General features: G+C 43.3%; 1 protein-coding gene across 1 annotated transcript; it reads right to left on the bottom strand.

Moving 5' to 3' along the window:
• Nucleotides 1-331: 331 nt before the first annotated feature.
• Nucleotides 332-2,908, bottom strand: LOC112572096. Its single transcript, XM_025251626.1, has 4 exons — nucleotides 2,904-2,908; nucleotides 2,644-2,732; nucleotides 2,148-2,364; nucleotides 332-1,432 (listed from the first exon to the last, which is right to left on the bottom strand). The coding sequence occupies exons 1-4, from the start codon at nucleotides 2,906-2,908 to the stop codon at nucleotides 1,015-1,017; spliced, it is 729 nt and encodes a 242-aa protein (XP_025107411.1). The 3' UTR covers nucleotides 332-1,014.
• Nucleotides 2,909-12,765: the final 9,857 nt, after the last annotated feature.

Here is a 12,765-nt window from a genome sequence, read left to right as displayed (position 1 = left end):
AATTTACATGTCTCGAGTTCTTTTTCTAATATCTAAAGTAAGATAACGATTACTTGGGTTCTTAATTTTCTAAATCGAATAAATTAGACTAAAACTGTTATGAAAACACCAACGATACCTTTTTTTGAGAAACAGTGAGCACTAAGCAGTGAACTTGCAAGGCTGGTCTCCTATCAAAATACCTACCTGTGTTGGGTTAACGAAAACCCTTTACGGCAAAGAAGCGGAAACAGCAATGAAAATAAAATATCTGTTGAGGTCCATGTTCCATTACGATAATTATTCCCCGCAAACAACACACAAACATTTTTTTTAGGTGCATCTCCTTAAAGAACTTTCATGTGATATTTTTATTGCATGAAGTTACTGCATGGGTATATATATGCTTACATTGACAGTAAGACAACGCTTAACGACTCTTCCCTCGTTTCGTTCTGATTCTAAAATTGTAAAAATGTTTACATCGGTTCTGATGGACTCTGGAGGCTGTAGTGCGCTCCAGTTGTTGTGTAACCATGGCGATCACATGTAGTGAGGTTGCAGCAGCAAGGCTGATGGTTCCTCTGATGGTTCTAAACCGATCTTCTTCTTGCAAGGCGAGATGCACGAGTGAGGATTGACAGCTATAGAAACCTTCAAACCACCACACATGACATAGTCCCATCATCCACGACTGGGATCGCCAGTCCACCGCTGTAATCCTTCATTGCAATCTGCAGGGATTAATACTGACTTCTGGAAGCAAGCATTGCAAAAATATTTAAACACTTGTACCCAAGCACATCCATCGGGTAGAGGTAAAATATATGACAGGACGCTTCTTCAGATGACAGCACCTCAGATAAACAAAACAAGCATTGGAAGACAAGAGGACATTTTCTGTGTCACCCCAGACATTCACACTTTCTTCAGTTTTGTTTTATGTGTCTGAGGCTCAACCCTATAATTCACCCAGCATCTCTTGTGTGTCAATAAACAAACTTAGAAAAGCTTTTGAGATCAATGTCCAGATTATCAAGGAAAGAGCACTCTTCCGCATAAGACTCCCCCTGTCACTAGTAGGAGCAAGAGAATGATCTCCCTTCTGCTGCGGTCGTCGAACATTTTAGCGTTCGTACTGCGCATGTGGCGGTAGTAGTATAGACTAGGTATGATGACATGCACAAGGTCCGGCACCATCAGCCCGATGTTGCGAGCGTTCTGGAAGGCTTTGCCCTGACCTCTGATGAGGTGGGCGACGAACTGGTCAAGTCCGGCCACCAACACGTGCGTCAGGCCGATGCCAACGACGCCGATCTGGCGGTGGTTGAGCGGGTTCTTGGCGTTGGCCAGGACAAGGACGATGACCGTGGACAGCAGCTCCGTGACCATGAAGACGAAGTGATGCGTGAAGAACGAGTACACCTCCTCGTTGTAGTACATGAGGAAAGACCTGACGACAGAGAGGATAAATGTAATTTTCTTTAAAAGAAGTTGCCAGGGACTGTAGGAGACAGGGAGATAACCACTTCATCAATGCAGTCTTTGTTTAACCCCAAAATAACAACAACCGTAACTTCATCTATACTTTTTAAACGATCTAGGGGATGCTACAGAAAGCCTCCTGACTGTAGATATGCATGTTCAAAGCTATAGGTAATGGGGGTGCCACAGAGGATGTTCAAGAAATAGTAGCTAAGGTGCGGTTGCAAAAAAAAAAGATTAAAAAAAAAAAACATGGGGTATGGCTAGATAACAGAAAGGCCATCTAGTCACTACGAGCAGGGAGGGTGAACCTGAACAAACTGTCAGAAGGTCGTCGATAATTCATCGTGATCTCAACCATGAGTAGTAATCAGGGTACAGCTGGACAAGGCAAATGAAGTGTATATCCCATCATGCGACTACAAACAGTACTGTATCTACGTTAACTACCAAGCGATGGACAAGAAAATCTTCAATCCGTCCTACCCGATGGATAGGGCAAGCAAGCTCCAACATACCACGACGAAAATAGTTGTTGGGGTAATGGCCATAGTGACAACAAATGTCCAGCATACTTACCACAAGTAAGTAATGAGAGTACAGCTTGATAAGACGAAAAAGATTCAACATACCACAAGTCATAATGAGGGTACATCTAGATAAGGCAAAGAGGTCCAACATACCACCACGAGTAGTAGTGAGGGTACAGCTGGATGACGTAGAGAAGAAGGAAGCCCCAGCGCACGGAGCAGCTGCGTTGCCAGAGTTTGTAGAGATAGCGGAGGCTCTCGTAGAAGAGGAGAAGAAAGACGACTGTCAGCAGCCACATCTTGGCCATGTTGGCCGTCGTGTTGAAGTACAGGTGCTTGTAGCCAACATTACCCGGATTTTCATACGACCCTAAATAAAAAAATAAATAGCAGATAGTTACTTCTTTACATCCCCTTTGCATTTATTAGTAATAATAATAGCAATGACTAATTATCATTGGTAGTATTACTAACATTCCTACTATGATCCATGAGTTTCTCGAACTTAATCTGCCAAAGAAAAAATTCTGCATACAAAGGACAAAGGACATGCCGGTGGCCATAATCCATAGCAAATGGAGCTGCACGAAGCTGCACGAGCTGCATCCTATTAACAAGGTGTTACGTCACATCTACAACAGTGTCATACCTCTAAATACAGTGTCGAAACAAGAACAAGAACACGTGCTTCTGTCCACGGGTGGCTTGTTGGGTACCCAATCTTGAGGTGTATCACACCTGAAACGAAACTAGGCAATGTAGTCAATAGAAGCCATGTAGAAAAAAAATCTTGGAATATACACCTGGTAAGCCAGGTAAGCAGATTTTGTTTATCTCAAAAATGCGTCTGTAGCTCGTGCATGTCAGTATTGTCGATAACTGGTATGATATGCTTGCAGGTATGTTTACACCATCTTCTAAAACTAGAAAACAAATAAGTTAATTATGAAAGTACAAAATATAAACATGTGTATAACACAATTTTAAGAATATTCTGGGAGTCCATTTGAAAACAAAGTTCGAGAAATGTTGAGTGTCTTTGAAGAAAGAGGTCTCGAAATGTTTTTCAAAAATAAACCTTTATTTACCAAGGTGGACGTAAGGGAAGACAACTCCCAGGACTACTCCAATGACAAGGACAATAACCTTGTGAAGAACTTTGTTTCTGACGACTGGCAAGAAAGACAGGTGATTCACCACATCTTTTGACATCGTTCCGTTCTGAAAGGAAGATATCTACCTGAAAATAGACGACAACAATGATCAGGTCAGGACATAACGCAATAATAATGGAAGATAAATAAATGTGTATAACATCGTGATGTTAGAGACCACACTTTTCTCGAGGACGCCTGTTGTGTGAGGCCGGTGCCTTTCCCTCCTAAAACCTGTAAGTGATGAGATACCTACACAAATAAGGGGACGTAACTCATTTTTTTTTTTTTTGGTTGATGCCATCCTGCCTGGCACCGTGCCTGGAGAATAGATGAGAGTCCGAAAGACGAGAACTGTATGTATGAAAGGTCTGTCACTTCATTCTCAATGGCAGTAAATATAAACCAAACTAATAATAAAAAGTTTGTATGACAACATTACAAGATTAGTTCTATGACATCCATTGTCAGAAAATTGATGATATTGATGACAACACTCACACGCACGTACACACACACACACACACACACACACGTGTCTGTGGTGCATTAGCAGCCACACCTCTCATCCACTTTGTTGGAATGGAGGAAATTTGCGAGCTTGTCGGCAGCTTTGACTTCTGCAAACGCCCCTGGCTGCCACTCGCCATAAAGCAGCCGCCACCCAGCTGCAGGGTGAGAGCCGATGGCAGGATGTGACCAGCACAGTAAAACATGCAAACCAAGCCATGTGCTGAGAAATCAAAGAAAGATGCAGCAATCCTCAACCTCAACTGACTATGGAGAAAAAGAAAGAAAAGATAAAATCCAAATAATGACATTAAAAACTCAGTACATTCACTTCTTCTTCTTCTTCCTATTCGCCTCCAGTGGAGCACAGGGTCGCAACCACACCCCGCCATCGGACCCGGTTCTGGGCGTTCCTTTCAGTTGGGACCAGTACAGTTACACCTAATCCATTATTATCTTCAGTAAGGTGTATACAGCTAGTCCAAAACATTCTTTTACATGGACAGTATGTGCTTGTCAGGGACTATACTTACGAAGTCGTTGTTCCAGCAATCATCGTGCCTCTATTGTTAGTCGTGGTTTCTGGATGCAAGATGCTTGTCTTTGCACCGGTGTACCGAGTTACCTGTGATTCGTAAGGCCATGAGGCTACAAGAGACACAGAGTTATTTGTATAAGCATGTCAACAGGCTATGTCGTTACCTTGCTGGCTTCTAGAACATGTACAGGCTTGAAGTTGCTGGCTTCTAGGACATGTACAGACATGGAGTTGGCCCAACACACCACTTTCACTTCCTACTATGAGTACATAGCTGGACGTACAGACGCCTTCTCGTAATCCGGGTTTTTATCCGATGACAAAGCCTTAGTCACACAGTCCTACTGTTGCCTGCACCCTGTGTGTCTCACAACAGACTTGCACCAAAATATTGGTGTTTATGTGACTAGGTCTGATCATCCGAAAATCGCAATAACACTGAAACAGTGATTTAGGCAGACATCCGGGTATTTTGGCGAATACCGTGAAATGACCGTGTTTTGCACATATTTCCGTGTATATACCGTGTTTCCTACAAAACTCCTATTAAATTCTATATGAAAGGTATTGGGACATCCATGTGTACTTTTTGGATAGGATGTGTCATGTTGCAATGTCGATTAAGACCAGACACGTGAAGGAACAAGGCATGACACACCCCGTCTGACACACGCACCTTTACGATGAAGAAGCTGAGAGTGATGGAGATAGGCGACCATTTCTGGTTCCTTCGAGCGACTTACCTGAGGCAGGAGATGCTCGCAATGTTTCACATTCTGAGCTCGTTGAAACATTTACCGTCGCAAACTTTCCTTTGTATAAGTCATGTCCTCCGGAGATTTGCCTGAATATTTGCAACGGAATGTGCCACCTGTCAGAGGTCTGCCACGCAGTCACATTAACTATGGGATCATGATCAGTCAAAAGTTTTCGATCTTCTAGAAGACGACTTGAAACAGCAACAACATCTATCATCTACCGACGAAAATTAGCAATGCATGCTGGGTAGTGAACTTCCATCAGACTTTGTGCCTAGGTGATGTTCTTAATGGAGCACGTGCACTTGCCGTGATTTTAGCGGTTTTTTTTTTTACCGTGGTTTTCCAGTTGCCCCAATCATCAGCTAAACATGGTGACTGACAGTTCGTAACGCTTGACCGGATCTTAAGTTTCGCATCTTGAAATTGATGAAACAGCGAGTGTCTAAACTGGACGAATGAGTGCCCTTGAGGGACAGTTGATTGATGTGACCAGGTAGATCCACGTCCATAACTGCCCACCTGTTAATTTACGAATGTCGATGGATATGTCTGCCATGTACAAAATGAATGTGATGCAAGGGACAGATAGCTACAGATGACAAGATTCAGCTGTTGTACTCACCCGGCAAGGCTTTACTCTAAACACAGGCAGTCTCTCTCTCCAAACACAACTTCTTCTCCCGAGGTCCGTAAGGGCAACTGGTGTAGGAAGTAGAAGGACTGCCAAAATTTACCTTTTATCTAGCGAGCCACAAAAGCATGTAAAGAACTCGAGGAAACCTTTCTCCATTCACCCAACCCACTTCAAAATGCGTGTGACACCGGCTTCAACTTCAGGCGCATTTTTTTTTTTGTTGACTGACTTGGAGAAAGCGAGTGAGACACCTTGGCTGATGTCCCAAACTTAATTGTAAACATGAATTATTTTTGGTAAAAATATAATAGTAGACCTACATGCTCCCTGTTCAATGCCTACATAACCAAACCACAAAATTTAATATCAACACGAAAGTCAGAAAAACTGAAGAACTACAGGATCTGCAAGAACATTACAGTTATTTGTATATTTGAGTAGCCAGCAACTGAACATATATACACAGGAAGTTGCTTTTATAACTCAACCTCCGTGGTAAAGTGAGGTTTCTAGCAATAGTTGCAGTTGATTTCTAAAGATTTTTACAGCTTCCACTGATAACAGCACACAAATAACCCGATTTATTAGGAGAAGTAAAAGCGGCAGAAAGAAAAAACTGGGCTCCTCCTTCCTGCTGCCGTGCGGTAAACACGATGGACCACTTATGTTTACTGGCTTTAAGACTACTAGGCTGTAATAATCCTCTTCTAACTTTTTCAATGGCTCGTTGGAAACTTCACACACGCACGGCAATGTTGATTGAAGGTACCTGTAGGCGGGTGGACCCTTTATGTATGCGTCTAATGCTTTAGAATATTTTCAACATACTCCACTCGATGATCCAGATATGTTGACATTTGAGCAATATTTCACGGATCTGAGTCATAAGGGCAAACTCAAAAGTAAAAGGGGACCTCATTTCCATTCACACTAGACCACACAACGAAACACATACACACCGAGAGAGGACGGATTCATGTTTAGAACCACCCTGTCGATCTTCCATTTCGCAAGAACCCTCCGAAAGAGAAGGTATTGTTGCGATCAAATGGGGGAGAAAAAAAACATTGAAAATTGGTTCTGGAAAAGCAAGACTAGGGCTCTTAACTCAAAAAACGGAGACATGAATAAGATGGCAATCACAGGTTTGGATGCTTTTTCACTAAGAACATGCGTTAAATCACGCGCGTGGTCTCAAACTAAATAACAAAAAGGATGCACACAGTGGTACAATGTATTTATAATGTAAATATCTTGTTTGTCCGTTTGTCTGCTTGCACGTACACAACCGAGGGCAAGCAACTGTCGAGTTCACGCGGATCTTCAGAAAGGCGGAAGCTCAGAGCCAGTGGAGGGTTCGAGCTCTCAGCACGTCCTGTTCCCGAGAGCCGTGGACCCGAATTTCTACAATGATTCATCGACCCTAACCCACCCCACACCACCCTTTTTGACACTCTAGCCTCACTGGGATGTTTTCAACGCATTACGAATAGATTCTTTCCCCGCATCAATAATACATTTCCAGCTGATAAAGTATATTTCGCTGGGGAGGAGAAGTCTGTTAGTTGTGCACAGAGTAATTTGGAAGAAAGATTCCTGTGTTGCGATTCATTGTGGCTAGGTGCGTGCGTGCGTGTGTAAGTGTATTGGTATGTGCTGTTGTAAACTTGTATTTGTGTGCGGGCCGGATATCCTGTATTTACCCAGTGTCTAATACCCAGTCTGTTGATATCCGTGACTGCCGGGTCTAGCTCTGTTCCCCGCCTGAAGTCCCTCCATGTACCCGCTGTATCGGCTACAACACTGTCTTCCAAACGAACCCTAGAATCACATCTTGAATGCCTGTGAAAGCACCCGCTTTCAATAATCCATAGGATGGTACGCAGTCACCCATGTCCACTGGATTAGTCTACGAATGACACTCGCCCCTCGCTACATCGCGTTGTTTGTTTAATGTATCTCATTCTGTATCGCGGCATTTTGCGATATATAGGTATTTATATATCTATGATTTTAATTATTTTTGACTAGAAAATGTTAAAATAATATAAAAATACTTTTTAAATATTCATTCTAACATATTGAAAGTATTAAATCGAAGTATAAAACAGTTTGTACAGGTATTTCTTCAGCGGATGAATATCGTACTGTACACTACTACCGCTTGCGCAAGTTTGCCAACGAGAGATTAATAATAAGAGGAGTGGAAAAGGTTTATAGGAATGTGGAAAGAGTTTATAAAACCTTAAAATGTATATAAATGATAAACTAAATATAACGCCTTTGCTTCGCGGATTTTCACCTATCGCGGGGGTCTCTGGAACGTAACCCCTACGATAGGTGAGGGGTCACGACATTCCAGGCTCGCACTCAGTGCCAACACGTGGTTTCTTTGGCTGGCTGTTGGAAAGGTTCTAAATAACATTGCTCTAGTGTGCTCTAGTGTGCTCTATTGAGCTCTAGTTCACCCGCTCGGACTACACATTCACTAACTGTCTTTTCACACTCTCACTATATAAATACATACACACGTATGTGTAATGTTTACACACGTGCACAACCGAGGCGCAAACCACGATTTCTGACAAACATAATAGAGAGCGGAGTTTGAAAAAGAGGATTGAAAAAGAGAATCAGCAAGAATGGGGAAAGTTTAAAAAAAAAAACTGGGGTGACTGAACAAGTGCTCACTTTCAGCCCAAGCTACCGTGTGCTGCTTCACTCCTCCCATCATTATAGCTGAGGTGACTGTGTGTGGTTTTCGCCATCAGCGAAGCCATTGTGTGGAATTCTCTCTCTCTCCTCGTCAACATCACGATGATCAAAGTGATATGTGGACGATCAGGCATAACCCTGACCCATTAGATTCTTGAACTTGGTGTGATTCAGACAGCATCTTTTAAGTTAGTCCGTCGGAGGGTACTCTGCATACATTTGGCAGTCTCTCTGTGTAAACTATTTTCATAAATTATTCTACCCATATGTACGTTCCTCTGACAAAGTAGTGTGCATTGTGGGCGGCCTCAAAACCCAAGAGCTTTGTGCAGTGTTTTGTTATTTGTCTAAGGCCCAGCAATATTATATGTATTTGGATAGCAAGGACAGCTCACACAGCATCCATCGGGTAGGGTGGAAGTATATGCGCTACGAGTCATTTTTGACGATTATGTTCAAAGACAGAAACAAACGAATGAAAGAAATGAGAGAAAAACCCCATAGATTCTTTAAGTAGAAGAATATTTTGTAACCCAAAAAATTTGAGCTTTTAGTTGTCGTGCTCACCCCTGCTTCCTCCTCTGTTAAAGATTTGCGGTCATCCCAAACTGAACTCTGTCGCTCATACATAGCCTTCTTCTCTGTAACAGGACACTGTTCCCATCCCACCACACTGCTCTTAGTTATCGGCTCTTCTCGCCATCTCGTCTTCAGGCCAAGGCAGAAGGGAACCTGAAGGATGCTGATTATCTGTTGAGTGCGGCCTCCCATTCTCCTCATCCCCTCCGGACCAGGACTTACGGCACAGCAATGGCTACTGCTTGTCTTAACCCTCCTTGTAGACTCTCGTAAAACTGGGAACAAACATCGGTGGACCGAGGAGGGACCAGCCACATGCAGACGACAGCAAGACACTCGGACCCCGACCCTTTTTGAAATAATCGTTTGCGTCCCTGACTACAATAATCAACGTCTCAGTTCTCAGATGAAACGACTGGTTCTCTCTACCTCTCATGGATGTACACTGTGCCTGCATATTTGTACTAAGTATAGTTGCCTATATGCATCTGCAATGAGAAGCGGATAACGGAGTGGTTAGAACGCTGGCGTCTGAACTGAGACCACGCTGGTTCGATGCCTGATTAGCGCAGCAAACTTCACCCAGTCGATCCAGTTGGCAGGAATGGGTATTGGACCCCATAAAGGGTTGTGGAAGGTAAGGCAGCGAGGGAGAGGAGGTGGGCACCGACCTCATGTAAAGCTAGCAGAGAAAAGTGAGGTGAAACACATCACCCCCAACGACCTGAAAAGGTTAAAGGATGACCTTTATCTTCTTTTTTCACATTCGAAAACAATGTAACAATTCCTAGACCTCGCAGCTGAAGCTCGATGTAGGTTATGTACCATCATGTCACACCTGCACAGACTGGGGATAAGGTTTGAGCAAATATTTGATCTACTTTCCGCCATTTACCTCATGGCGACACTGTACACCTCGCACACCGAGACAGCCGCCACCCGTATGTCAGGTCACGTCCGCCTAGTGACGTCACTGCTGCTGCTGCTGCTGTTCTCGCAACACTCGAGATGATGGAAAGGACAGAATGTGGGAGAGAGACGATCCAATTTCTTGGGGTCAAAAAAAGAGGTCGTAACCTCTGTCAGCTTCACTCTCTGGCAGTCTGTAGACAACACTTTGTTTTGATGCTGATAACTAGAATCGGTTCTAAGAAAATAAAATGGCAGGAGTAGTCTTAAAGTCCGCTTTTCTGAGGAAAAAAAGAATATCTTCCTCGGAAAATATTTTAATAGTTATATACATCAAGCAGCAAAAAAAAAAAAAAAAAAAAAAATTGTCAAAGCACTTATCTACTTCCCTGAGAGCATAAATGTCTCCACGTGTGTCCATGCTATCAGGGTTACCTGGAACAGTAAAACGAAATGCAGACTAAATAAATAAAATGGCACTACATTGTCAGCGCGTCTCTGGGTACAATGGTAGACTTGCATTAGCTTCAACTTTCAGTCGTCTGCTGCTGGGGTGAGCTGTTGTAAGTTGTAAGTCATTGGTGTGCATACAAGGCCTCAGACATTTCCCAGGGTGAACAGACTCTCTATGGAGCAGGTATTTCAGAGTGGAGAAATAAATGCAAGCCAACCGTCGTACAACCCATTCCGTATGTACAGGGCTGTTTTCACTGATGTTCTACAAGATCCACAGGTTGTTTCATCAGCGTCTTAGTTTAAGAGTATTTAATGCAGAAAGTGTTGCTCTACAAAATTCTTCATGACAAGTATGTTCAGCAAACAATTGAATTCACCGGAAGGTATTTTTCTGCAAAATCGTTGGTCAAAGACGAACTAAACTAAAGGACATTTTACCAACAACGCAGTTACAACAAAGTCGAGGATAAAAAACAAACAAAAAAAAACAAAACAAAAAACAAAACAAAAAACAAAAACAAAAACAAAACAAAAACAAAAAACAAAACAAAAACAACAACAACAAACAAAAAGAACAAAACAAAAAAACAAACCCCGAAAAAAAACACACCATCAAACATGAAAACAAAAACAAAAATTCAAAATAATGCAGACTGTGAATACTGCTCATTACACTTTGTGATTGATTTAACAACCAAACCACTGGACCATTCAAACAGCAGCTGCAGGAATGTCTACAAGAATAACCACACATGTTGCGGGTGTCAAAGCTTTGTCACCATAGTTGACACGAGGGCTAAATAATTAATTTCAGGATGACGAGGCATAGGCATACAGAGAGGAATCCTCAAACCTTTGTGTGAATACTACAAGACGGACCGGACACAGACCTGAAGCTCTTCAGTACCACGAACCCTCGTCACTACCAAGACAAAACAGGGAGGGAAGCTGACAAGCAAAATTCTTCATCGACCGGCTTCAAATAAATGGATACTAACCAAGGCAATGCCCAGTTTGCCGCTGCTCTTGTTGTTGTTGTTGCTGGTGTTGATGCTGCTGCTGCTGCTACACCAAATCCTCGACAGTTGACATTGAGTTGTCATGCTGTTGTGCGGCAGAGACCCTCCGGGTGGGGGAAGCGGCGGTGTGCTCTGCCCCGGAGGTTAGGTCATGCAATACGTCAGCATCCGTCGCGAGATGTGCGTTTGTCACGACGACAGCAGCGACTGAAGTTCTTGGATCGTCTGCGCGTGGAGACGAGCTCGCGACGACTGCACGACCAGTTGCGTCAGCGCCGCGGCGGCGTCCTGTTGTGTCGCGCAAACCTCGACGTACGACTGGCGCATGGGTCGTCTGCTGCTGTCGTCTACGACTCGCTAAATTTCAGACTCTCCATAGTTCCATGCATTCGTTAATTTAGAAGGGGGCAGGGAGACTTGCAGGGGAAGGGGATGTCCCTGCCTTTTATTTTTAATCTAAGCCCACCCGGATGTCCTTTTGCTGAAACTAATCGCTGCTAGCGCATAAGTACAGACACTGTTCACGTGTTATTGTTAGTTTTTTTTTTAATTTACTGTTTGGAACCCAAAGTTCAAGGAGCTTAAAGGAACTCGACAGACATGTGGGTGTACTCGTGGGTTTGGTGATGTTAATGGATAAATTTCGGAGTTAATCTTCAAGGGTATCCACCTCAACGCGCCGACTGCTTTCATACATTTTAAAACTTAGAAGTGGGTGATCGTGGGTGATCGTGGGTGAACGGCTGAATATAACCTTCTTGTCGAGGAAGATCGCTAAGTCTCATGGTGGCAAGGTAGTATCATCGGGCGAATGGGTGACTGAACGTGTTAGTATGACGGATCCGCCATGTACTGAGGCATTATTGATAAGGTACAGTTGGGTCTCTACCTACAGCATGACTAGGGGCTAGTCGCGACAAAGACATGAGAGACGCACAGGTAATAAAGCATTAAATAAAGGTAAAGGTCATCCCCTGACCTTTTCAGGTCATTGGGGTGAGGTGATAGAGATCTCACTTTTTCGAGGCCAGCTTTATGTGAGGGCGGTGATCATCTCTTCTCCCTCGCAGCATTACCGATGGAGTTAAGACAGAAAAGAGATACAGAAGCGTTGCTGATAAGTTATGATTAACCCCTGCGATTAATACAACAAAATCGATGTTTGGAAATAAAGAAAGAAATACATCAAAAATCAATATTTTAATCAATTTTGACTGACAATGAAAAAAGGTTTTCCATAGAGAAGGCAGACAACTCATGACATTTGGGGTAGGAGGGTGGAGGGGGAGCATGTTGATGTGCACCCACCTTTAGCCCCCAAAATTCAATTGCTGGCATCAGAATAGATTCCCCAGAACTGCACCCCAAGAGACAATCCTTCGTAATTATTTCCTCAGAACTACAAGACACAATCGGTCTTCATTAACGAAGACGTCGGAGAGGGACTTGAGACTGAGAGACTGTAGTTACAGGAAACGTGGCCTGAAATTACAGGA

Source organism: Pomacea canaliculata, linkage group LG9, assembly GCF_003073045.1.
Source record: "Pomacea canaliculata isolate SZHN2017 linkage group LG9, ASM307304v1, whole genome shotgun sequence".
Lineage (NCBI taxonomy): Eukaryota > Metazoa > Mollusca > Gastropoda > Architaenioglossa > Ampullariidae > Pomacea > Pomacea canaliculata.
Note: the sequence above shows the minus strand (reverse complement) of the source record. Positions and strands in the feature narration are given on the sequence as shown.